The 26,816-nt window shown below is 40.3% G+C and overlaps 1 protein-coding gene across 3 annotated transcripts; it reads right to left on the minus strand.

Moving 5' to 3' along the window:
• Window positions 1-1,825: 1,825 nt before the first annotated feature.
• Window positions 1,826-26,143, minus strand: LOC120791340 (phosphatidylinositol 4,5-bisphosphate 3-kinase catalytic subunit alpha isoform-like). 3 transcript variants are annotated; one of them, XM_040129735.1, is made up of 26 exons: window positions 25,866-26,143; window positions 25,353-25,429; window positions 21,085-21,191; window positions 20,637-20,805; window positions 20,045-20,171; window positions 19,234-19,443; window positions 18,664-18,758; window positions 18,264-18,419; window positions 17,289-17,534; window positions 16,562-16,647; window positions 15,794-15,899; window positions 13,116-13,268; window positions 12,782-12,916; window positions 9,897-10,021; window positions 9,358-9,439; window positions 8,733-8,897; window positions 8,278-8,381; window positions 7,964-8,135; window positions 7,052-7,158; window positions 6,771-6,892; window positions 5,626-5,704; window positions 5,326-5,496; window positions 4,930-5,047; window positions 3,236-3,387; window positions 2,186-2,348; window positions 1,826-2,034 (listed from the first exon to the last, which is right to left on the minus strand). In XM_040129735.1, exons 3-26 carry the CDS (start codon window positions 21,138-21,140, stop codon window positions 1,927-1,929), a joined length of 3,207 nt encoding a protein of 1,068 aa, XP_039985669.1. In that variant the 5' UTR covers window positions 21,141-21,191; window positions 25,353-25,429; window positions 25,866-26,143; the 3' UTR covers window positions 1,826-1,926. The 3 variants fall into 3 exon arrangements, with proteins under 3 accessions (XP_039985669.1, XP_039985670.1, XP_039985671.1); XM_040129736.1 differs by lacking the exon at window positions 19,234-19,443; XM_040129737.1 differs by lacking the exons at window positions 20,045-20,171; window positions 20,637-20,805; window positions 21,085-21,191; window positions 25,353-25,429; window positions 25,866-26,143 and having other exon boundaries at window positions 19,305-19,436.
• Window positions 26,144-26,816: the final 673 nt, after the last annotated feature.

Genomic DNA, 26,816 nt, shown 5'->3' on the forward strand with positions numbered 1-26,816 from the left:
AAAAGTCTACATGTTTCCGTTGGGAAAAATCTATAAAAATTCAAGTTTCTAACAAAAAGGTGCAGAGCATGGCTTTAACAGTACCTGGCAACAGAGAGCATGGCTCAAATACTGCCAGGGTTATAGGCTCAGAGGAAGTTGTTCTGGATAAAAATATCCACCAAATGTGTGATAAACAAGTTAAAATGCACTTTGTCCATGAGTCAACATTTTAAAAAGACATTCTGACGGGGGACATGCTAAAAAACATCAACCTAGCTTAGTTAGAAATACAAATAATACACAATGAAGATCAAATTTAGCTTTTACTAAAAACTGCCATGCTGTTCATGTTAATAGTGCTGTCATGGTTCGCTTACTACAACTTGCTTAGGCAGAGCTTGTAGGGGTTAGCAGTGTGCAGTGTTGTGGAGTGTTGTGCTGTGACGCCAAGGCATTTTAAACAACAGGAAGACGTGATATTCCCCTGGGCCTCTGCTCGGTGGCAGACAGCCAGAGGCTTAAAATAGGTCCCATTATTCATAAAATGTGAGACTGGAACTTTCCCTCCTGCCATTTTGCTTCCCGAAACAAATTTATCTTTAAATTTCATACTAAGGGCTGCAAACTAGCCACAGTGAAACAAATTGGGCTACTGATGCGTTCTAATGAGATGTTTAACTTAAAAGTGACTGAAGCAAAAAGGGCATCAGCAGTCTTAATTTACTGATATGAGCAAAACTCTGAAATAAAAAACAGGGGAAAGCTGTTGCACTCGTTTTAGCCAGAAGAAGCTGCAAACAGGTCAACACAAAAAATTCCAAATATATTTACACAAACAATGGCGTCTTTCTGGAGAGTTGGGTTTGGGTTCTGCCTGTGTAGAAACTGAAAGAAACTAGATACATAAATAATTTAAAAAGTCATAATAAATCTGTATATTATTTTGATTTTTCTAAGTGCTGTTTTTTGATGGAGAGGCATCATCACCCTGAAGTTTATGCATGAGTCTAGAGCTACGCAAAGGACAAATGTTCCCAGGATTGGAGTGCTGCTTCTTTGAGGCCAGGGGAGACTGCAGAGTTGTGCAGAACAACACAGACTCTCTTCCGCAGCGCAGTTTTTGATCTTTGAAATTTCCTCACAAAGGGTAACAAGGTGGAAAGCTGACAACAAATCAGCTCAGAATGGGGAACTTCACCACAAAGATTGCAGAAGACTGTGCAGTGGTAGTCCTCACAGAAGTCCCCTTACTCCAGTAAACCTGCACTATACAACAAATTTGAGTACACTTCTATTATGTTAGAGCATTTACACAGTTCCTTGTGCCCGCTATCTTCTCAGCAGTGATAGGATTAAAAAAAAAAAAAGTTTCCCAAGCACCTTCTGTCTGGGGTGGAGCCAGAGTGCAGCATTACTACAAGCAGCAAGTCAAACTCCCTTTGTGGTTACATTTATAGCTTGGTAGATGCATCATCTTCGCGCTGTTTTGTCGCATTTGTGTTTTTCCTCCAAGAGCAGCAGAGTAAGGGGTAACGTTTCCTTGGTTACCCCGTTTGTTCGCGTTGGGCAGAAATTGGAGGAAGCTTAGTAGCCAGGGATACAAGCATCAGCCAGGTTAGGGCACATCTCCACCAGGACACGAGGAAAACTCTCTTGTAGTCCCCCGAAACAAGCAGAGGGTGGTGCGAGAGCATCATCAAGACCACACAAAAAGGCAGGTGATGATGCAAAAAAAAAAAAAAAAAATCCTGTTTGAATAAACACTAATGTTACTAGTGTTTAAAAAAAATAAAATAAAAAAAATAAAGCTGAGAACTTTCATCCTCAATGAGCTGTTTGTGTGCTGTAACAGAACTAAACTCCTTGAAAGACTAATGCTGCGTCAGGCTGACAGAAGTAAATACTCCATGGTGGGACTGGTGTTTTTTGTTTGTGTGCAGAAGATCAGTTTAGTGCATGCTGTCTAATTGTGTGGAATATCCAGTCCATCTTAGTGGTCCATCCTCCATGGTGAGCATCGTTCATCTGTTTCATAAAGTAGTCCAACGCCTCCTGCACGTAGCAGAAAAAAATACAAGAGGTTCATAAGTAGATGAAAATAATTTGGCTCCAGAAAGCCAACGTGAGACTTGAGACTATTTAAAGATCCCAAAAAAAAAGATGAGAGCAGAATTGATATGAGCACCGAGAAAAGCCTACATACCTGCTCACTTTTCTCCAGGGCCAGAGTCTTCCTGATGTAGGCAATGTCATCAAATGACTGCAGCTCAGGCATACCAGAGCCCAGCATCATGGAGAACAGGTTGATGAAGAGGTTAGCATGCTGCCGGATGGCCAGGTAGGCTTTATAACACATCTCCTGGAACCTGGAGGTGTGGGTGAGCAATTTGCTTAGTGGCTGCAGTGCAAGGAAGTCACAGTAACATCAACAGGGGATAACAAAAATTAGAAACAAAGCTCAATGTTGGTCAGTGACACCCACCCAGATTCAGGTGAGAGCTTCTTTTTCACATCCAGTCAGACGCCATCTGAAGAAGCTTTTTAAGGGCTGTGACGATTTCCGCAAATGGGGACAGCCACCCAGCTGAATGACCGTCACTTGCAAACTGCGGATACATTTCCGAGTACTACAGGGCTCTCGCAGGCTCACGTATGGGTTGCAGGTATCGGGCTTTGATTGGTAAAACGTGCCAAACTTATAGTAAGATTAAATGATCTAATGTTGCAAATTGCAGCTTGCATGTTGCGAAGTTTATAAAACATGCCTCAGACCTACTTAGCAAGACAGGAAGGATGCTGGCCAATTGCTATGTCTCTTGTGTAACCATTGATGCAAAATCATCCCACAGAGTTCTGAAAGACCTTATCGTGGTTGAGTGTCATTTGGGCAAGTTGAGTGGAAACTTGCCCAACTGAGGGAGGTGAGACGAGCCAAGATAAATTCAAACCTCTGTTCCATTCCCATATACTTCCAAAATAAAATCCACTGTGGGTGCTCTCCGGTCTGACTACAATGGTGACAATTATATCACCCTTTTAAATCCAGATAAAGAAAAGCTCAACTATAGCAAATCTTCGTTTTGGCAGTCAGCATGTTTTCTGTTGTATCTCACAACAGGACAAGAGGTGATGAGTTTTGGGGGTCGACCAGCCAACAAGCCAACAGACTGATACTTTTGGCGGGTAGCAGATAAACAAAGAAGGTGAAAGAAACAATGATGAGAGAAAAGAAGATGTAAAAATGCTGCAGTACCTCTCAAACTCTTTGGTCTTTGTGCACTCCTGGGATCCCTTGCTGATGACGATGAGGAAGTCTTGCGTCAGTACAAAGGGCACTCGCTCTCTCTTGTAGCCAAATTTCTTCTTCTTATGATCCAGGAAATGGCCAAAATCTATATGAAACAACTGAAGGAGAGCGGAACAAAGTGGAAAGAGTTCAGTCACTCTCTCTAACAAATGAACCTCTTCTAAAGTCAAATCCTTAAACTGTACTTTTAAACATTTGATCAAATATGCACTGGACAATAACAAAAACCTAAAATTTTAAGTTAAATGAACGAAAAAAAGAAAATGACCTATATGAAACTGGCTAGACAAAGAAAGTTCGTAAGTTATGTTATCTGCATTTGAAATAGACAATTTACAATTGAAAAAACTCCATAGTTATAGGCACATCACATGTAGGTGCAAGGCAACTAAAACTCAGCATCAATGAAAAGAGTAACGCAAATTGTGTATGTACAGCATGTGTGAAACTTGTGTGCCTTACACCAATCAGCCACAACATTAAAACCACATGCCCAATATTGTGTAGGTTCCCTTTGTGCCACCAAAACAGCTCTGACCTGTCGAATCATGGACCCCGCAAGACCTCTGCTGTGTCCTGTAGTACCGGGGACCAAGACTTGACCGTCAGATTTTTTAAGTCCTCCACGGTTTGGACTTGTTTTTCCAGCAAATCCCACAGATGATCGATCAGATTGAAATCTGGGGAATTTGGAGGCCAAGTCAACACCTTGAACTCTTCGTCATGTTCCTCAAACCATTCCTGAACAATTTTTGAAGTGTGGCAGGGTGCATTATCCTACTGAAAGAGGCCACTGCCATCAGGGAACACCGCTGCCATAAAGGGGTGTGCTTGGTCTTCAACAATGTTTACGTAGGTGGTACATGTCAAAGTAACATCCACATGAATTCCAGGACCCAAGGTTTCCCAGCAGAACATTGCTTAGAACATCACACTGCCTCTGCCAGCCTGCCTCCTTCCCATAGTGTGTCCTTCTTCCATTCTTCCTCAGGTAAATGACGCACACGCACTCGACTGTCCAAATGAAATAAGAGAAAATGTAATTCATCATACCCGCCCGCCTTCTGCCATTGGTCGATTCTCCAGTACTGACACTCACGTGCCCATTTAAGGCGCCTTCAGTGGTGGACAGAGGTCAGCATGGGCACTCTGACTGGTCTGCGGCGACGCAGCCCCATATGCAGCAAGCTGCGATACACTGTGTATTCTGACAGCTTTCTAGTATAGCCAGCTGTGTTAATGTTGGCATTTATCTTGATCACTAGCAGACCTTTGCTCCCCGTGCACATCAATGAGCCTTGGGTGCCCATGACCCTGTCGCCAGTTCACCGGTTGTCCTTTTTTGGACCACCACTGAATACTGGGAACACCAAACAAGACCTGCCTTTTTGGAGACGACCTGACCCAGTCGTCCAGCCATCACAATTTGACCCTTGTCAACGTCTCTCAGATCCTTACGCTTGCCCATTCTTCCTGCTTCCAACACATCAACTTCAAAAACTGATTGTTCCCTTGCTGATCGATATATCCCACCCCTTGACGGGTCCCATAGTAACGAGATAATGAATGTTATTCATTTCACCTGTCAGAAGTTTTAACAGTGTGGCTGATCGGTTTGTGTGTGTGCATATACAAGTTACCTGTCCATCATCTTTCACCATAATGTTGCTGTTGTGCCTGTCTCCTATGCCAAGGATAAATGTAGCTACACAGTAGCCAGCACAGGACCTCGTAAACAGATCCACAGCCATGTCATACCTGCACAAGCACAAACACACAAACACCCACCAGTAAGCAGTGATGCCCTTAAAATTGTATATTAAAAAAGAAATTAAGAGCTGATTAAATAAGACATACGTAGGAAAAATATGAACTAAAGGCTGACTAATGTAACTTTGCTGTTACTTTGAATGATCCAAGAATGCTGCCTTTAGATATTTCTCTTTGGACCTACAGATACTTTATACTAACGGATTGTGTTTCTGTCTGGTGATGCAGAGCTGCTGTAAAAATAAAACCAGGAGAGAAGAACTCACATCTCGCCCTTGTTCTTGTCCTTGAGCCACTGATGCAGAGTGTTTGAGTTGAACTGCAGGGCCCCCTTCAAGCCTCCTTTACATTGAATCTGCATGATGGTGTGGGAGCTGCGAACCACCTCAATGAGACCCACGCAGTCTCCTAATGACAGACAGCCATAGGGAAGCATCCTGGAGACACACAGAAAAGAGATTTTCTTAGCCCCATGCACCGAAGTAAGAAAGATTGAGTGAGAGAATAAAGAAATTGAAGCAGAAAGGTACAGAAAGAAAGAGAAATACAGATTGAGATAATAGTACCGTAGGTCCTGTCCCTGATTCTGCCAAATATTCTCCATGATTTTAATAATCTGCAACGTCAGCATGTCTTGGCGTAAATCTACAACACAGACACAGGATGACGACAGTGACAGTTAATAACATCCTGGGATTATGACAGATTAGACAAATACAAAACATAAGGATGAGTTAGTACAATCATAGAAGACAGCCATTACCAAGTAGCTCTGCAGCCTCTAAACAGAGTTCTTTACAGTTTGTTTCAATATTTAGGATTAGAACTGGGGAAATACGCTGCATTGCTTTATAGTTTTATAGCATAAAACAGGAAGCGTGACTAATTCTTGCTGTGCAAACACAGCAAATGCTTTCAGAGTCTCTCAAAATGGCATAAGGGGGTAGGTGTAAGAGACAAATAAAGAAAACTTTCAATATGTTTAATTTCAATCTCTAAGTGGTTCAGGTCCAAAATACATCTCCTGAAATTAGCACTAAACAACGGTGAAGCGGATTTTAGCTTTTATGCTGTTCACATCTTGAAGAAATTACCTGAAGATCTCGGAGCAGAGATAATGCTTACTACTTTCAAATCTTCATTTAAAAACACATCTTTTGTCATGGCTTTTACTTCAATTTTATAGCTGCACTTCATACGTTTTATCCGTTACCCTGTCCTTCTAATTCCTGGTCAAATTCCTGGTCTAATTGCTGGTCTTTTATTCTTTTGCAGTGTGTAAAGCACTAAAGCAGTTTCCTGTGAATGTGTGTATTTGTGCTATACAGCTAAACTTGCCGTGCCTCAAGTGTATGTTGTTGCCCAAATCTTTGCAACAGTTTTCCCATAACAGGCTTATAGGAGTGGTCATGTTTTGAAAGTCACAAGTACCAATGAAACGAAACGTTTGAGATAGAAGTTTCCCATATTACTCAGTATTAAGCTTCACAATTTATCTGATAATGACATATTTATGTTGAATGCTAAAACCTCAATTTAGGTGCATATTATTTTGTGTTTGTGGTTACCGACTGATTTCTAGCAGGTCTGTTGAGAGGAGAGAAAAAATTTCAGGTATGCTCAGGAGTGAACAGAGTTTATAAAGGATGTTTGTGTGCGTGTGTGTGCGTGTGTGTGTGTGTGTGTGTCTCTCTCTCTCTCTCTCTCTTACCATCTCCATTTTTGAAGATTATCTCGTTGTTCTGAAAGAGGAGCTCGGACATGATGTCAGGATTCTCCCAGTTCAGCCACAACGGCCTTTTTGCTGATGACATGATCCTGCATTCATCTAACCTGTGAACAAATTAATTAAAGTTATTAAACAATCTCTTTTTCACAACCCTACTTATGCAAATACAGACACCATGGCACGGACGCACGGACGCACGCACGCACGCACGCACGCACGCACGCACGCACACACACACTAGCTCATTCAGTATTGTGTCTAACCTCAGGTTTCCTAGTTGGTGTGCAGGGTTGAGAGGAGAGGTGAAGTTCTGCAGAGCATCCATGTAGTCTGGTCTCTTCATCTGGTCCACAAGAAATCGCATCTGGACCTCCACAAGACAGACACACACACATGTGCATTTGCACATAAATGTGTATGCACACAGCCGAATACAAATGCAACCGCAAAGAAATCTTTTTAAATTGTATGGTTTTATGACTCTGAGGAAAAAGTATGTATTAAACAAAGCCACTAGTAGTTGAATGAGTAATGACCTAACTGGTCAGGCATTCAGAGGTTTGCTATTTTAAGAATGAGTGATGCAACATAGATCCCAAATTAATTTTTCTTTTCAGGCTGATTTAATATTATAACAGTGTAATTATAAATAATTAAATTTGAATGTGTGGTGTGATTCGTGGAGGAATGTACTTTCACAACAGGGTCAATTAACTGGCGAAGCCACTGAGAAAACCTCGCTGGACGGATAAAAGCACCGAAACTGATCAACAACACAGTACTGACATGAATTCGACAGATTATGAGTTGTGACAAGTATTAATAAATAACATCCTGTTCTGTTATCTAGGCGTGCATATTTTTTTGCTGTGTCATGGTTGCTAATTGTTTTTCGGTGCTTGATACTGTAAGTGACACCAGCAGAGATAAGTGAGGTCTGTGGGCCCATTGGGATACTGCATCAACAAACATGCAGGACCCTGCTGGATTTGTGTATGGTTTGTATGATCAAGATAAATGTGATCACCAAAATTTTTCCCAAATAGTATATACAGTACCATGGTTTTGAGATGTAAAAGATAGAGACTTTGAACTTAAAATCATATGTTCCTGTGCGTGTTTGTGCAGGTGAATCTGCATGTGCATGTTTGTGTGTCTGTTGCTGCCTTCCTTACCTTCTGCGTCTCATCCTTTTTCTCCTGTTTAAGGATGTCAGTGAGGTTTATGAGCTTCTCCATGGCCTCTACCTGCCTGCTCAGGTGTTTGAGGTACATGCCACAAGCCCTGCAGTAAGCCTCTAACAGCAGCCCAAACCTCTGGCTCACAGTTTTATTGTGCATTTCCGACCTGTGAAGAAGACATAAAGAAAAGCGAAGGGGACAGAGAGTGAGAGGCAAGGAGGCAAGATGAGTTTTTAGCTTTCTGGAAAGACACAGAAAAGTGGAAGGGACATAAACATGGAGAAAAAGCAATCTGGATGGTGTCTCACTTGAGATGCCAGAAGAAGAAATGTCCTATCCTTTGATTGGTCAGGGCCTTTTTCAGGAGGAAGCGGGCCAGTGGATTGTCAAGATATTGCTCGTATTTTAATACCTAGAACAGGAGGAGAGAGAGGATGGAAGGATAAGGAAAGAAAGAACAAGAGGAGAGGCAGAGATGAAGTTCAGATTAGTCATTTCTCACTCTATGATGTCTCCGCACCATGAAGTCTCTGTCCACAGAACATCAAATACAACCAAAGGCATCACAGACCGGAAAGACTTCGACACATGGGAACAGGCCAGACAAAAGTTGCTTTCCGACAGGACTCTCAGGCTGGAGAAAGTTACTCCACAGCCCACTTCACTAATAGTTCTCTAAGTTTCTTTATGTCTTCCTTTTTACCCCATGCTTTCGTCAATCAGTTCTTTGAACTCAATAACCCCAACTCTTTGTTGGACCTACCTGCACAAGCTGGATCAGGTACTGGGACAGTTTGTCATCAGTCAGGTATTTGTCAAGGCAGCGTACAGCAAAGTGTCTGACCATGGGGTCTGGATAGTTACAGTCCAACAGCTCCATGGCCTGCTCAGGACGGATAGATGGCCACTCCTTTAACAGACAGTACATCTGGGAAACACATAAACAAAGAAATATGAATTAATACTCATATATATAAATTACAGAATAACAATTAAGTAGACACATTTTTTCAACAAATGACAAATATGCAAAGAAACAAAACAAACAAAATTTGATTTTATGCAGCCCTTTTGCAAGTTTTTTATCTTGCATGTTACAGCTAAGTATTTTTTAATGAAGGGTAAAGTGCATCGCAGCTTTAAAACAAAAAAATATATAAAATAATTTCCTAACAAATTAACATGAGTGGTCGTACATGGAGTAGGTAGAATATATCTTTATTGCAACATGCTTTGCATTTGGTACATACAAGTCAGTAAAACCAAAACTTTTTCTATTTCCATTTTTAAAAATCCAACTGAAAGTACTCCGTGGAACATCTGAGCTGTGGAAATCTTTCTTTAAGAGTGTTTATATAAAAAGCAGGTACAAAATAGCATAGCATTACCTGTGCTACTTCATCTCTGGAGTTCCATTTGACAGCCAGAAGGATCTTGGGAAGGATCTCAGGGATGTTCATGCAGTAGTGCCTGGTAGAGAAAGAACAAGGGAATAAGTAGCGTGTGTTGCATCCTGGTGTAAGAATTAATCAGTTGTTTTTACATAAGTATATCCTGCATACAGGCTTATAACAAAATTGTGTGAGTACTCAGCAAGCCAAATGCTTGTTAAGGTTAATCCCTGATATGTATTTGGGCTTTTTTAAAACAAAATGTCTGTTTAGGAGTAGAAATTTAAAAAAAAAAAAAAAAAAAAAAGAAAAGAAAAGAGAAAAATGTCTCAGCTATTAACCTACAAGAATAAACTTGAATTAAATCTGGTTGTGGGCTATGCAAGTAACATGTGACAAAACTACACACAGTTGCATACGAGTTTGACCTGTGAAATCTGTGCCATGCTATGTAATATATGGTTCTACAAAAAGTAGTACCTGAAATGTTATTTGCTAAGGTAGTATAGTGTCATATTTGCAGGCTGGGAGGTTACCTGTGTCTCCAGAGGAAGTCTTTCTCCTGCTCAGTGATATCTGACAGAGGGTCCCTGTTACTCAGCTGTCTCAGCTGCTCAGTGTCGCTCTCTGTCAGGGCGTGATCTCTGGCCACACGATTACTCTGAAACACAACAGAAAGAAAAATTCTTTAAACACTCCACTGGAGTAAAACACAATAAAAATCTTACCTCTCTGATCATAAGTCATTATATTACCAGACAGTACACTTTCTGCCATTATGCACTTTCATTTCACTCCCTGTTAGACTTTTTTTCTTACACTTTTTGACATTATGTGTTATCAATGATACAACACAGTATTAACTGAAGCATATAAAAACCTCTTTTCTAACACGTACTATACACAGTGTGTGCAAAACGACTGAAAGTTAAGCCTCTAAAATTTTAAAGTTTGCCAATTATAAGTAGGGATGTAGGGATTCTAATAAATCTAAAATTGCACAGTGAAAAAGGCAGCTCATTTGCACTATTCTTTAAGTGTTTTGACAAGTGGATGAAAATTTGTAGTTCTTTGTTGCCAGTATTCACATCTTGTGAGGACATGAAAAATTCTAAAGTCTAACATTACTGTATTGTAGTATTTTTATACCGTAGTCTAACAAATGTTTGCCTGGCTGGTCATTTAGGGGTCATTTTGCAGTCATTACGAGCAACAAATATAGAGTAGCTTAGAACATGAACAATCGGAATTCATTAAGACTCATTACTGTGAGGGAAACTTCTCAAACAACTCAAGTTACACATAAAGGAATTACGATACACCACATTATGCTATCCTCATTAATAAATCAACACTGTGCGGTCCACCTCTCTTGCATCACACACAGTATCTGATGAACGTGTAACAACATGCCTCTTTAAAAAGTCTATATACTTTAAATTTACGAGATCCCAACTGTTGTATTATAACTTTATCTATTCAACCATGCCCACCATAGTTGTGGTCAAAAGTGAAACCACAGTTTAAATGTGTAAACAAGCCGTGCTGAACAGAGATACTTGCAGCGGCAGTACTATTGCTTCCCGCTGCGTTACCAGTTAAATCTTAATTGGTATAGGCGTGTTAGTTTTTTTCACATGTTCAATTCATTTCAATATCAGGACACCTTGGAATACGCAATCATGTTTCAAATAGGTAAAATGAAAAGCTGCGTTCAAGCTCATCCAGGTCTGTTGCAGGAACAGCCTGCATCTCTGAAATGTGAAATTCCCTTGTGAATGTATTTAAATACCTGTATTTACTGCCACCTGACTTACAATTTATGTAAAATAATGCATTTAATTTGTTTCTGACTTTATCTTCACCATGCTTGTGTTTCAACGCAGCCAAATTCACATAGAGTTGTTCTCCTTTACATATTTTTCTGTTTCTGTTGTCAGACAATTCAGAACAAGTAATATATTTGATCATGGCTTATTAATACTATGTCGACCGGCAGTCACTGCCAAGCTGCTAAGCTGCAGATAAAATCGTGACTTTACGATCGCGACATCATCGAATAAAATAATCAATAATTCAGGTTGATGACAGGAGCTTAGCTGAGAGATGGGCTACACTGCCATTTAAAAAGAGTCATGAGAAATTGTAAAATCAACAGAATGTTCAAGACAGCCAAAAAGCATCTGTTACCACATCTAAATGAGCTGCACGTGTGTATTTATGCTTGTAAAACACAAAAATTGTAAGAAAAACAACTCTAAACTATATTGCAAATGTGGCTGCAAAACAACAGACAGCTTGCTTCTGAATCGCTTCCAGCTGACATTAAAACTGCGACAAAGCTGTGTCGGAGCTGGAGTGCAGCCATAAAATCCGGATTTTGACGTTTTCCCTATTGGCTATCACTTCGATAAGCTAACAGCACAAAACCTGTAGTGAAGATCTTCCGTCCCTGCCCAATCAACATCCTAAACAAAACCAAGTCTTATGTCTGACTGTATAAATATGTGAATTTAGATTTTAATGAAACAATGTTCCTCTCAGTATCAAGCTGGATGATATTATCATCACACCACGTATTGAGTTGGGCACTCCTCACATTTGACACACACACATCATGAATAACTTAACACATCCTCTCACATGGCGGAGTAACTCCAACCACATGTCACATTATCACATCAGAATTCATCGTTCTCATGCCACACATCATCTAGAAATCTGATAAGATAGAATCACCAGCACCGTCATGAATAACTGAACACAGTGGCACTAATGTGTCACACGAGAAGTGCTGGGACCAACTCAGTTAACAAAGTATATGTCAACAATGAGTTCTTATAGTTGAGGGCTGAAAATCAACCACATTTATCAAATCACTTATTGACTTAAATTTACTCAATAACTAAAATTTCAGAAATAAAATGAAAAGAGCCAAAACAGCCAATAATGTTCAATGCATCCATTCTTTCACTACAGGCAATACTGTTTTTCAGAAGGAATACATTTTTAACACTCACATATGTACACAAAAGATCCAATAACACCTACCAAAAATGACATGTGGCGTACACAGCACACATATCAGTTCCTATTACTTACATACTACTATCACAACTAATTTGGCAGATTGTCCCATTACGTGTAATGCTTTCAACGAGAATACAACTACACCTCACATCAGGGGCCTCATAAATCAATGTCAAAACATCGCACACCACAAAGGGGTCTAATGAAATGTGAAATTCAAACACCTTCATTAATAACTTACCTTGTCTTCTCACCAAAGTTGTGGGGTCCCTGTTACGCAATTGAGGTGTGCAGGTGTAAACGTAAGTCACTAAAAGCCTTCACTGATAAACCCTCTGTGTTGTTTTACCTATCCAACCGACTAGTGGGGAGCTGGTAAGCAGGTTATTACCTGCCCAGAGAGGTTGTAGTTAAATCCCAGCTCCCTCGAGATGATCCAATTTGCGTGATCCTCTACTGCATTCATATCTGGGTATTTGACTGGACTACTAAAGTGGTCAAACTCCAACTCCAAACATGGTGTTTCCTGGACAACAGAGATTAGAAGAATTATATTACACTGTGTAAATTACGGTATCTCACAAAACAGTCAAGCTCTCAATGAAACATCGAAACCTGTTCTTATGCCCTATTTTAGGTATATGAAACAGTTTATGTACAGTGCAAAATGACACGTAAAAAATTGTACTTTCTACTTTTGAAGGCAATATGGTGAATTTTAATACCTTGTTGGGGTTTGATCCAGTGACTCCTATGGGGTTGAGGAGGTCTTCAAGGCCATGAGGGACAGGCCAGAGGTTCAGAGCCATCTTGTTGGCCACTAGAGTGTGAGTGTAGTCAAACAAGTTGACATTACCCCAAGCTAATGGACAGTGCTCCTAAAGGGAGAGAGAAAAGTAGGGAAAGAAAGAGAGAGACCCTTAAATTACTAATGTAATTGGTTTCATTTTGAGAATGTGATGGGCAACTAAACAGATACAAGCACAGGTGGTCAATAATCTCGAATCAAAGAGGCATTTAACAAGCAATGTATTCTGGTACTCAGAGAGTTTCCTTGTGCTAAGGACACATTAAAAGCACTAACTCAGAAAAAAACGTCCATATCAATTAAAACATGATAGAATACACTGACACAACAGCCACTGGTTATAAGAAAGTTACTTTAGCCAAGTGAAAGCAAAGACAACACATCCACAGGTTCAAATTTATAGCTCAATTTTTAGTCTGCTCAGACCATCTAGACTCATTCCTTGCCTACCCCGTGAGACAGAACTTTCGCCATGAGTTGTTGGACCATAAACTGACCATACACTGCTCATTCTGTTGAACCTCCATTGGTCGGGGATGCTGGTTGCCTGCCTATTCCACCATAAGTTAAGTTTTGTTTTCCTTTAAGCAGGTAGAGGAACGCTGTTTGGTGGATGCTGTTTATTTGCCATCAGCGTGTTGGTTTGCAGTATTTTGATATCTAGTAGACATGGGTTTTATCAGGTTTTAAAAGATATTAAAAGGGTTGTAGGAGGTTCTATTTGGTTTGTTGTAGTTTAAATAGCTTTTAACAAGTTCCAATTAATTTTAATGAGGTTTGGAGGCTTTACACAAAGTTTAAATAAGATGCTCACTTCATAACTACAATGACATGCCCAATGTCAACGACCCTGAGAGGCTGAGTACGTAAACGTGTCAGTGAATGCGGCTGCTTGTTTTATGGTCCTGTAGATTCATCATCTCACAGTCTTCATCCACACGGCAGAAAGTAATCCAGTTAAACTCTGAACTGGGTCTTTCTGTGAATGTTTGCCTAACATTTCAAAAGAAAGTACAGTAGAATAAAAGATTATGTACTGATTAATGTTAATATCATTTCTGAATATATTGGCCATTGCATGTGAATATGCAGTACAGTTTCATCTTTAGATACAAAGGTTAGCAAAAAATGTATTTTAACTGTGTTGCTCCTAACAAAACTACCACGCAAGCCTTCGCAAAGGCTGGGGAAATGTCTCAGATAACATCTTCAGAGTGAGTCTTCACTAAGGGGCAGCGATGGAACACGGTGACAAAGTGCAGCACAGTGAGGCAGATAGAGTTACACACAGACAGCCAGTCAAAATGCACCTATTTATAGTAAGTGCTAGAACAAAAGGCTGCTGTAGAGAAGTGTTTATCTTTAATTCAGGTGGGGCATGAAAGAGCATCCGCTAACCTGACATCAAGCTAGCGGGGCACAGCAGGGGACAGGACTGACCCCAGGTGTCTGTTACAATGTCTGGCGGTCATTGTTACACACCACACTCACACACTCACACACTCACACTGACACACGCACACAAACACACATCTCTCTCTCTTCCATCTTTACCACCACAGAGAGACGGAAGAAAAAAAAAAAAAATCAATCAGTGTGGATATCTGTTACAAGTATCAGGCCAAATACACAAAAACAGTGACACAATCCAATAGTTTTACACCACATGGTTTCTAAACATAGAGTAATAAGGAACAGATAGTCATTCTTTTCATTGTAAGTGTAATAAACAAATCTAAAATGTGTTAACATTTTTGCCACTGCTTGGTACACAACACAAATGATGATATCAAAAAAGTAGTATCCTTTCTAAGTTTTGTATTAAATGTATTATTTTCTATCTTTACAGCCCGTCAAATACTTAGTTAACTAGCCCCGTTCACAACATGCCCTCAATGTGGATTACACAAGCAAGACATACAGTATTCTAACATGAATGGAAAAGTCCCCTCTGCTCATTGTGTTTCTGGTGATGTTTTCTGCCACCACAGTGCCCGCGGCTGATTAGTAATTAAACAGAGCCACAGACGATACCACAGCTCCAATTCGCTGTGGACAAATATACTCTGACAGACTGACACACAGAGTAGGGTAGGTTCATGTGCTAAAACTAGCACATGCTAATAGACAGACAGACAGACAGACAGACACACACACACACGGCACCTATACATATAAGTCCCTTCAGGATCAGTTAGCATGCCATTGTATTGACACATGAAGGTCATCTGCTATCTGCTATCTTTAGACTGTGACAACTGTAGCACTGTCTGCCTATCGGTTATATAGCATATACAACTGCTGTATTTGTATTATCAGGTATTAGTTTCCTTTGGCTAACGAGAGTTCATATTTAGTTTGCCCTACCAAAGACTTTTTGTGTTTTAAATCACAAAATGACATTTTCACTACTCATAAATATGCCAAACTACTTAATTCAATGGTTTTACTGTTACTGTTAGGTACTTTACTTGTCCATGATTATTCCGTAAATGGCCCAGTAAAGACCCTTCCTGTTTTTGCATGTCCACTTCCGGTCAACTATGTACTCAAATTGTACTGCAGAGTCCTTCCCTTCTCTGCTTTCTATCCTACCTCCTTGGCTCCCTTCCTGCCCTTGACAGAGCAGATGGAGAGGCAGAGTCTGGCAGCACGGGGGATGTCTGGGATGTACATGTCATAGGTGAGCCACTCATTCCACCTGCAGGGTAAGAATGAGGAAGATTTAAAAAAAAATTAACAAGAGGCCAAAAACAATTTCATCTGTAGACCTACAGCTCAGGCTACTATCACCAAAAAATTAAGCCTTGCAATTCTCTGAGGTCCCCCGAACTGCTTCTGGTGTTTCCTGATAGAAAACTGTGAGCTGAGTTGATCATGTGCTTTTAGCAACAAAATTTCAGAATTTCAAAACAAATTTCAGATATGTCAGTACCACAACTGTTTTAATATAAAGACTGTTCTACCAGGTATACATGTAGACAGTATTTCTGTTTAAATGAGGATGAAAACTTGGGTTAAACGGTAATGTAATAGCAGTTTTGTGTTACTAGCAAACACTAAACTGTTTACTAAACTGTTAATTGACCCTCCTTTACTTAAAGTTAGCTGTGTCAGTGAAAGTGAATCAAAGTAGTATTCATTTCCATTTTGGGGTAACATTACTGATTTATCACATTTTATCTCAGATTTTCTGGTTTCACTTTTCACTGTATAATTTTATTACTATCTCTCACCTTCTATGTTTAAACACTTTGTAACCATGTTAAAGGAAAGTGCTGTACAGATTAAGTTATCAGTATTATTATTAATTCTTTCTTTTCTTTCTTAAATTCTTGTTTTCCCTGGAGGATTGGGAATTACCTGGGGTTAGAGCAGGGTACTCTCTGGGTGTTGACATTGTCACACATCTGTTCACCTCCATGGTAAATGCCTGTCCTCACATATATCTACAAGCAGAGAGGAGAAGCAAAATAGACCAAACAGAAAATTTAAAGAAAGAAACAACAAAAACAACAATGAAAAATATGCCAGGCCATGCTACCACGACACATTTTTGGATCTTGAGACTGGAGAGTGATCAAATGGTCCTTACACTTAAATGGCATGTAGTCTGGCAGTTTTGTGAAGATTTGTTACAATTACAAAAAAAGACAACACACCAACATTGAGTATCAGAACTACTTTCCCTTGTAAAAGGTCTATGTTCACATGAGATGACTGTTTGTTTGCTGAATGTTTGTTTCCACAGGATGGGAGGGAGTTGGAAGGTGGGACACTATGCATTACTGGAAAAACATTCATTTTATACGGCTCAAAAACAAATTTTAATTTTATTTAATATACTGATTCCAAGAGATTCCTTTTTATTTATCAATCTACAAAAAATACAGTAAATACAGCTCACATTTTTTTTTACTACTGAAAGGTCATTCTTACTTTGGCCATTGGTAGTCTGTTCCTACCAGTGAGGATAATGTTTACTAAAGTGTTAGTTTAGAGTACTGGAGTCAGGAATCTTGTTTATGACGTTATCAAATTTCACCACTTAACACAGATACATTCCCTGTAAGCACTGGACGTCCCCCACCTTGTCTATGTCCCGTATATTGACGTTAACATAGGTGGCACAGAGGATTCTTATTCGCAGAGTTCCATTGATGGTCCACAGTGACTTGGCAGCTGCCTCGCCGTTCATATAGGATGTTGCTGTGGAGATCCGTCGAGAGTATGACGGCATGACAAAGTTATCTGTAGGCAACTGCGTGTACAGGCTGTCCTTAGCCATTAGCATCAGGTTAGGCATCCTGCCCAGCATGATGCAACTACGGATATACTAGAAGGAGAGACAGAGAGAAGGAATGAGGACAGTTAGAACCAAAGTCTACTCAGAGCTGATGGAGTTACACCATGTTTCAGTGTAGCCAGTGACGTCAGTTGGTCATCTTCCAGCAGATGACTGTAGAGGAAACAGTGACACTGCGGGCATCTTCTACTTTAATCTGGCTCAGAAGGAATTTCTCCTGGCTCAGAGCATGAGCGCGCAACATGGTGCGTGAAGAAATGGTTCCACTGTTTTAATGAGGCTGTGGAGTCGTTTTGACATATTTGGGTTGGTATCCTACATCTGACTTAACAGCATTTCTGACCATAGAACACACAGTGATTTGATGGTTTTCCTCCACATTGTAAAGATTGCCTCCCAACTATGCCTAATAATCTTTCTCTTTGAGTCATTTAGCTAGATTAGAATATCTACTCTGCTCTGCTCTGTCCCCTTCATAACTTAATGTGAGCCGGTAAATGTTGACAAATTTTCAGCCTGAAACAGTCGTCCAACTGCTGACCAAGCTTCCTGTACATACTGTTCTTCAGACAGGATCAAATATAAAGGTTAGTCTTCTTTTGTTACTTATAAATAACTGAAATCATAGAAGAAAAGAAAAGAAAATATTTAATACCAATGGGAGCTATAATTTAGACTTTTTTAATACCATTTAAGGTCTTAATTTTCACAAATGTAATGGTTTGCATACTTTAGCATAAATTTGCTTGCGTTGCTTACCTTATACTGACTGATGGGGTACTTTTCCAGCAGGTACTCATCACAGCCACAAACTTTGAGGATGTATTTACCCTGGTACTCCTGAACACACATCTTTAGCTGCTCTGGGGACAGCAGCATGCTGCGTGTCTTCTTGCGAATGGCCTCTGCAATCACCTTTAGGACATAGATACAAAAGGATGGTAAAGCAGTATTTATTACTGGCTTGTTTAAGTGAAGTGCAACAAATTTAGAGGCGCTTCTGTGTTTTTCTGTTCACTCCGTAGATATGTTGACAGTACATAGTTCTAAAGTTACCCTTTCATTTTCCTCAGCTTGAACATGCAAATTAAATATACCATAGAGTATGGCTCTCATGATGGAGTAACTGTCTTTTCATTTCATTTCATGTTCACCCCACCTGTTCAGGCACACAGTCGTGGTTGATCTTCAGTGTATACTTTTGTTTGTCATTGTTCGGAGAAACAATCACCCAAATCACAACAATAATCTGACCTACGAAACGAGACAGGCAGAAAAACAGATTGACAATTGATCAATAAATCAAATTTAATTGCCTGCAACCGAAACAATAACCCACCATTATTTATTCTGAGGAATGAAGCTATTATTGAGTACTGTGCTTTCTCTTCTAGTATTGTTTAACTACAATAGCATCACGCTAGTAGCACTTAGGTCAATTCATTGATCCTATCCCTTGTAAAGCCTGGCTAGTCGTGATTAAATATTGATGGGAGGCTAAAATGTTCACTTCTTGCACCCTATTGACATCCTGTTGTCTTTAGGGGCTTTCATTGTGTGTAATTTTTTCAAAAATAATAATCAAAGGCTTGATGAGACAGCCAAAAAAAAGCTAAAAGCTAAAAATAAAATTGTCTATTTCCGAAGATTCTTGTTTTTCTCTTTAAAGTAATCCTGTGATATTGTTTAGATTCCACACTGAAAAAACTAGACTAAAGCTGTTGCCTACCTTTGTCCAGTTTGCTATAGATGTGTTTAGGAAGTTCCTGTGTGGATTCTACATTGGGTGGGTAAACATACAGTGCTCTACTGTGTGGCCCGCTGGCATCCCTCAGCTCCACAGAGTCTTTACAAACATTCAGGATGTTTCTCCTAAAGTCCTGAACCTCAGGGTCCTTCACAAGGTCAAACTCGCACACAGGCATACCAATGGCAAAACCTGACAGAACAGAAAGCAGAGTCAATGGTTTTTTTGGTCTTTTAAGGGAATTTTGGCTAGATTTGTTCATTTACAGATAAAATAAAAATAATTGTTTCCTCCTATATCTACTGTATTTTCCTAAAACAATAATCCAAAACAAATTTAAGTTGCTTTAGTACATTGATTCTGCTTATTATGTCAAGCTCAGATTTAGTCTAATAACATAGTCCAGGTAGGCTTTTTGATTCCCAACTTAACTTGTGGATAAATCCACCAAATATTCTACTTAGTTTGCTTCTTAACAAAACAATTAACAATTTAGAAACTTTTTTGCATCTTTTGTCCTTTACATTTAATGACAAAGAGCAACTATTTAGATTTACTATAAATAAAGTTTTTAGCAAATTAAACAATATTCTTTCGCTTAAAATGCACCACATATTTTTGCCCCTCTTAATCAAAATAGTTCTTTTCAACTGAACAGGAAAACATCTTTTGAAGTTGTCACATGTTCCAAACTATTTGTTAATTCAATTTTTTTTAACTAACTAAATTAATGAAACAAAACAAACCATGGCTACAATAGAAGCAATGCTATCAGAGGAGAAGAATATCTCACCAATTTCTCTGTTGAGGATCTTTTCCTCTCTGTTGCCAACTGGTTCAATGACCTTGAGGAAGGGCTGGAAGAGTCGGAGGTCACACAGCCTCCGAGTTTCATCATAGAACTCCTCCCGCTCTGCTTCCTGAAATCAGGAAAAAAAAACAGAGGCTGTGTTCAATATTCCATCTGTTTTTCATGAAATGGTGAATGGGTATAAGAGCTGACAGTCTTCCTGCAGGTGCAGAATGGATGTTTTGGAAAAGTGGAAATCATAGAGTGTTTTTTTTAAGCAGAAGTATTTTCTAAAGCCAACATTTGTTCAATTTTGTAGAGCTTTCCAATTAAAATAAAGCAGAGGAAGGCTTTCCCTGTAATATTAACAAAAGAGGAACACATTGGCTGTGTTGCGAGGACAGTACCTGATAAGTTTTAGAGAGCTTATTTCTTTTCATTAGTAGCCAAGGCCGCCTTGGCAGTTTCTGTTCCACTTACATCAACCGCCGTCTGAACGTTTCCTCTGACTTTCGATGATGGATTTCCATTGTTTACTCATTTAGATGGACACCTCTTCCTAAAAGATATTCAAATTCAGATTAAAAGTTCTTACCTGTGTAACACTGACAAAGATGTAGGATGTCTCCTCCTGTAGGAGGTGATGAAGGGGATATTTCCTGGCCTCCTTGAACAGCTCATGTTTGATGGTGATGAGCGTGGCCTCACGGAGACACTCCAGGGTCAGAATCATCCCATTGGGCAGCAGGCAGTCCACCAGGATCCTGCAGACACACCTACTATTATTATAAAATGTTGATGATAAACTTCATTATTTCCCTTTCACTTAGTATGCCTTCTTTGGACATTTTCCACAGTTAATAATTTCTTAAAATTCAATAAGGAATATATATAATAACAATAATAACTTAATTTAAATAACAATAAATAGAAAGGTATGCGAATATAGGAGATGTTTTATTTGCAATTACATGAAATTAAAATGCTAGTAATTGTGTGCATGAGTAAACAAAAATAGATAGATAGAATCCAGTGTGCCATACCTTGGAGGCATCAAGTGGATGCCCCATAGCTCCCCTGAGGACGGCCTGGGAGGCATCTTCTTCTCCGTCTCCCAGCTCAGTCACACAGTTAGGCTGCAGAGCAGAACCTGAAAGATAACATCACTTTAAAGCAAGTTCTGAACCACATAGTGTAAAGCCCAGGCTGAAACCCTGTTCACTTGAGTCCCTGTGGTAATACTTAATGTAAAAAATACTGAAGTGCTGTATGTGTATTAAAAATACAGTTTACTTGAAGTTTCTGTTCAGACTAAGAATGTTAGTCAGAAGCAGTATAGACCAACAGACACACAGTGTTCAAGGTGTTAAACCAACATGGTTTACTTATTTTTGTCACTCATGTGTATCCTACCAACAGGTGGCTCGTACAGCCCATGGTTTTTTTTTTTTGGTACAGATTTAACTCATACTTCGTTAGAAAACATTACTTTTAGACCCACATTAAGGGGGTGATCACAAAGACCTTCAATGCATGCCCTCAGGAATGTAAAGATGTGCGTGCATGTCCATGCTTGTCCCCACAGTGGAAGCAATGTGAACCATAAAAGAGACAGTTTTACACCTCTATGCTGTTGCACATGAATTTTAAACTGAAATGAAAGTAATAACTTCATCTTACCGCTCCCGTCAGACTGAACAGTTAACTGAAGGTAAAAATAGACACTTCCCCGGTTGCCTTTGAAAGAAAAGAAATTTCAACTCATCCTGCAAATCATTTCTGTTTAGTCCAATAATCTCATGTCAAGATGAACTTTTATTATACCTCAATTCTTCTGTGTGGGTTCAAGTCTTATCGCTTGTTCTGATGACACTGCCCCAGTGTCTGCAAAAGTATTGTTGTACTATATCCTATATTTAGAGCATCATCTCATAAAATTTCCATTCCATTTATTTGCAAGTCAAACTTCAATCTGGAATATCAGTTGCTGTCCATAATGATAACTCAGCACCACCATGTGGCACAATCCCTGAAAGAAACTTTGTTTCTGTAGGACTGGTTGACAGACACAGGGATAAATGCTTTCACTGGGAGATGTGTATGAGTTATTTATCCATCTGATGTTGACCCATTGTTCTGTTTAGATCCCATCCAATCAGAAAAAGTCCCTTTCCCACTCAGATGAGTTACTAACTGAACGGTACTTTGCTTGACGCTAAATGCAAATACAAACGAAGTCACAGATTTTTTGGGAATTCAGCCAGGTCAAGTGCCTAACTCATACTCTACTCACATCTGTGTATTAAGAGGGCTACATGTCTCTTATACTTTTTTGAATAATCGAATAATAGCGCCTTGAGTTAATACTGAACCAAATTCCAAAGATACCTATTCCCTGTGCTACAACACATCCACACCAATATTAACTATAAGATTACTGAAGTCCCACAATGATAAGTACACAATGATCCTCTAGTTAATATAGGGGTGTGAGTTCATGTTTTCACACCAAAGCCAGTCAGACCTGAATTCAGCCCTGGTCAGTCAAAGGTAAAAAGGCCAAGACTGTTTCCAGACCTCTGAATCACTGTCCACATCTGAGTTTTTTCAGCAATCCCAAATAAAATTAAAATGGAACAAAATAGCAATTCAGTCCAATTACAGGCCAAGGAAAGCCAGGTTAGATATAACATAATGACCTGTTCAGATCCATTTGCATCTACCAAAACACAGGTTTATTGCACTTCACTGTGTCCTTCCAATTGGGAATGGAAAAAAGGAAACCTGTTAGAGGCAGCTCTATACAGAAGGTCTTCCTGACCTTTGCAGATACAAGTTGGATGCCATTTTCACCAGCCGCAACAGCGTGGCTGTTGTTGTTTTCACCTTGTGAGTCTGTTTGTGTGTGTGTGCGTGTGTGTGTGCGTGTGTGTGCGTGTATCATCATGGCAAAATGTGATCCTGGAGACACCTACTGTAGTAGGAACTACCATAGAGGTGGTTTTGAGTAATCGTGCGTGTGTGTCTGTTTGTCTAACTAGAGACCATCTTGAAATGGGATCCCACCCATCAACACGTTGAAGTTCCGACTCATGAGTACTAGATTATTACATGAGTATTCATTACTCATGGGTTGGACCACGCTCATCTTCCAACCCAGCCTTGATTTTGATCTTAACTACACACCTGTCAAGTTTCGGGTCTTCAGGTTTATCAAAGCAGGTTTGTTTTTTTTTTACAACAAAAATGTTGAAAGTTTTTTTTTTTATGGAGGACGACCTTTGTAGTGGTGGGAAATGGAATAAAAGTTAGCCTAGTATATCTAAAACATTCACTTCTTATCACCCTGGAAAAGTAGCTCACATTTAAAGAAGACAAATATATACTAACGTGTTTTATTAAGCAAAAAAAACTATCAATTATTTTCCCATCCTGTTTTTTGTAAGAGTCTTTGTACAAATATAGGTCAAAAACAGGTCAAATGTGATATCCCTACCTTACGGCAATCACGTTTTTTGAAACATTAAACTTTTATTATGAGGTTTATTTGACATTTATATTAAGTTATGCACACTTAGCAGACAAAAAAGATTCATCAATTACACTAATCAGCTAATTATTGTCAGTAGCAGTCTGATATCACTTTGTAAGGCTAATGTCAGCCAATAACGAGTACAATACTGGATCTGTACTCTCTCAAGGAAAATTAGCCAAGATAAGTTCTTACCAGCTGCAGATATTATTTTACCAATCAAGATTAGCTAGTACTGGGAAACTGAGGGTCTTTGGGGACACAATGATTTAAGACAGTGACAAGGATTTTAGATAGACTGCTCAGGTCCAACACTCACAAACACGAGAACACAGTGAGTCAACTGCAGATTGTAACACAGTGATGGGAAAGTATGCGTTTGTGTGGGCTTTAAGGAAATTACAACATTATGCCTTAACCTAACCTAAGCTTTAGACAGTTTACGGCCACAAACAATTCTCAAGAGAAGCAGTCAAAATGAGAAGAAAAGCAAGAATTGCTATGAGACAAAACACATCCCTTCAAAACAGGCCTATACTGGCATGTATCTTCTTGGCGTTTCCTCGCTTCGACTAGGTCTTTAACACAGCATAATGAGGATAAGGCAAACTATACTTCATATCAATCAGCTAGAGTACTCAAATACTGTATGTTGAGGTTATTGTTCTGCTTAACTATAATTCAGCCTTTAAGACCAGGACAGAACAACACTTAAGACCTGTCAATAAAATAAACAAAATCTAGGCACCCAACAACACCGCCCACAAGGTCCTGGATCAGTTGGAGTGGTAAAGGCACCTGGCAGGATACCCTCCTGCACCAGAGTTTGGAAATGTTTCGGGGTTTGACTAACTGGGAGGACACCACAGGGCATAACCTTGACATGCTGGTAGGTTTAACCTCCTTGCTAGCTTTAGTGAACTTTAGCAAGCTTCCGAACCTCTCACTCGTTGGTGATATCTCAGGATTTTTCAGCAATTCAAATAGGACTTTCACTGTGGACAAGCTAGGAGCAGTTGGGGATCCCCCAGAGGGAGCCCCCAATGAGCGGGAGGAAGCTGCTGAAGAAAAGGACAATGCCTGGCCAGCTCTGCTTGCCCTGCTGCCAAAACAATCCTGACCAGGATAAGCATCCAGTAGCTGAATGGATGGAGGACTAAATGAACTGCAAGGAGCGCAGAACAAGTAAGGATAGTATACCCTCTAAAATTCTGGCTTTAATCTACCAACCGAAGGAAAATTGTCCCCCCAGTTAAAGTTAAGAGTTATAACAGAGAAGAAAAATGCAAGGGAATTGATCATTAATGAGATAGGAAAACAGCAAACTTAATTTAGAAAGAGGGGCAGCATTGAATATATTACAAAAACAATCTAAAATTAAAATCCCCGAGTTAGAACAAACCACCCATTGAGCAGTTCTCCAATCTGTGACCCTGATCAGGATGCAGCTAAGCACTTTAGGACAAAAGAGGAAGCTTCCTCAAAACACAGGATGTGGGGAGTGGGAAAACACTGGCCTAGACACAAGCTTGCTTTGAATACTGAAATACAACTGCACAATTAGTTGTGTGGGCTAGCGAGGGCAGGTTGGCGAGATCAAGCGTATGTTCAGTCTCTGCCACACACTGTGTATTTCTGGTTAACAGAAGGTCGGTCTGCTGCGCCACATTACACAACAAAGTAGTTCTAAGAAAAACACCTGCGATTCGTGATCAATTTTCAATTTTCAACAGAAGACGTGCAGGTTCGGATGGAGAGAGGGGAATCTGCTAAGCATACCTGAGAGAGAGAAGTCCTCTTATTTGGATGATGGGACAGTTCCACCCTTCATCTTTCACTCCATCGCCACGCTGTCACTGAAATATGCGTCGGAGGGAGAGGAAATTAAAACACAAACAACATCACACACACAGGCTGCATCTGTGGCAGTCCCGAGTGATTCGGGCTGGCTAGCAGCAGGTTAGCTAGCGTCGGGTGTTTGGGGATGGCAGCACGGGGGATGACAGCTACACAACCCTGCGAGCTGTCGATATGACAATGTAAAGAATGAAATAACCAAGAATATCGGTTAACCAGTCAAGCCACGTCGGCCCTGGCTTAACGCAAATATCTCTTTCGACCAATGTCCACCAGTTTGGGAATGGTTAACGTTAGCTAGCTCTCTTGTCTACTAGCTAACGGCTAATGCTGCGCCTGCCATCCCCCTTGTTGGAAAATATATAACCAACATCCAACACCAGACATTTGTCCACCGAAAGACGAAAATATTACTAATTTTGCAGACTAACCCACCCTTTAGAGTCGGCGTCAACGCAGCGAGGTGTGTTCGGACGCTGGCCCGAAAGGGCTCTCCCCCGGCTACTGCCAGTTAACTAGCCTCCCAAGCCCTCCGGTTCCCAGCGGCCGGTCGGTGGCTCCCGGCGCCGGGCAAAGCAGGCAGCTATCCGTCGCCTGTCAGCCCCTGTGCCAGAACCGCCGGAGCCGTTATTCCACACCGACAACAGATCCTCTGGCGTTTCGGGCTGGAAGTCGTGCAGCGACAGAGAGCAAAGGCAGACCCCGCATGTCGGGGCGAGAAGGGGCTCCACCTGAGGATGATGTGAGCGGCCGAGCGGCTGGGTCGGCTGGACGCGCTGTCTTGCTGCGACAATGCAGCCACGCTGTCTGTCTGGGGCCCTCCTCCCCTTCCTCAAACACACACACACACACACACACACACACACACACACACACACACACACACACACACACACACACACACACACACACACACAGACGCACAGAGACCGAAACTGTGTGAGTGAGTTATAGGCGTGATATGTTACTGGTACAACACGTCGCCTCATTTCAAATTTAAACCACAAAACCACGCTGTTATTATAGGACCACACCGCGTCTCCACGGTGCACAAACGATTAGATATAACAAAACACGCCTCAGTGTGTGTGTGTGTGTGTGTGTGTTTTGTTTTGTTTCTGGAAAGCAGACCATAATTTGATCAGATAAAAAAAGATAGGAGAAGACTTAATTGATCTCCGGAGAGGGAAAAAAAATCACACTTCACAGCAGCGCAAAGAAAGGCTACATTAGGGAAAGAGATAGAGATGGCTTTAAATGAAATTAATAATATTGGTATAGAATGATAAACTAAACAAGTTACATTTGAAGGGTAAATCCAAGATTTTTCAAGTCTGACTTAGAACAGTAGTCAAGTCCCCATGTGTACGGTGAAACAGGTTTCTC

The sequence above is a fragment of the Xiphias gladius genome, chromosome 6 (assembly GCF_016859285.1).
Source record: "Xiphias gladius isolate SHS-SW01 ecotype Sanya breed wild chromosome 6, ASM1685928v1, whole genome shotgun sequence".
Lineage (NCBI taxonomy): Eukaryota > Metazoa > Chordata > Actinopteri > Istiophoriformes > Xiphiidae > Xiphias > Xiphias gladius.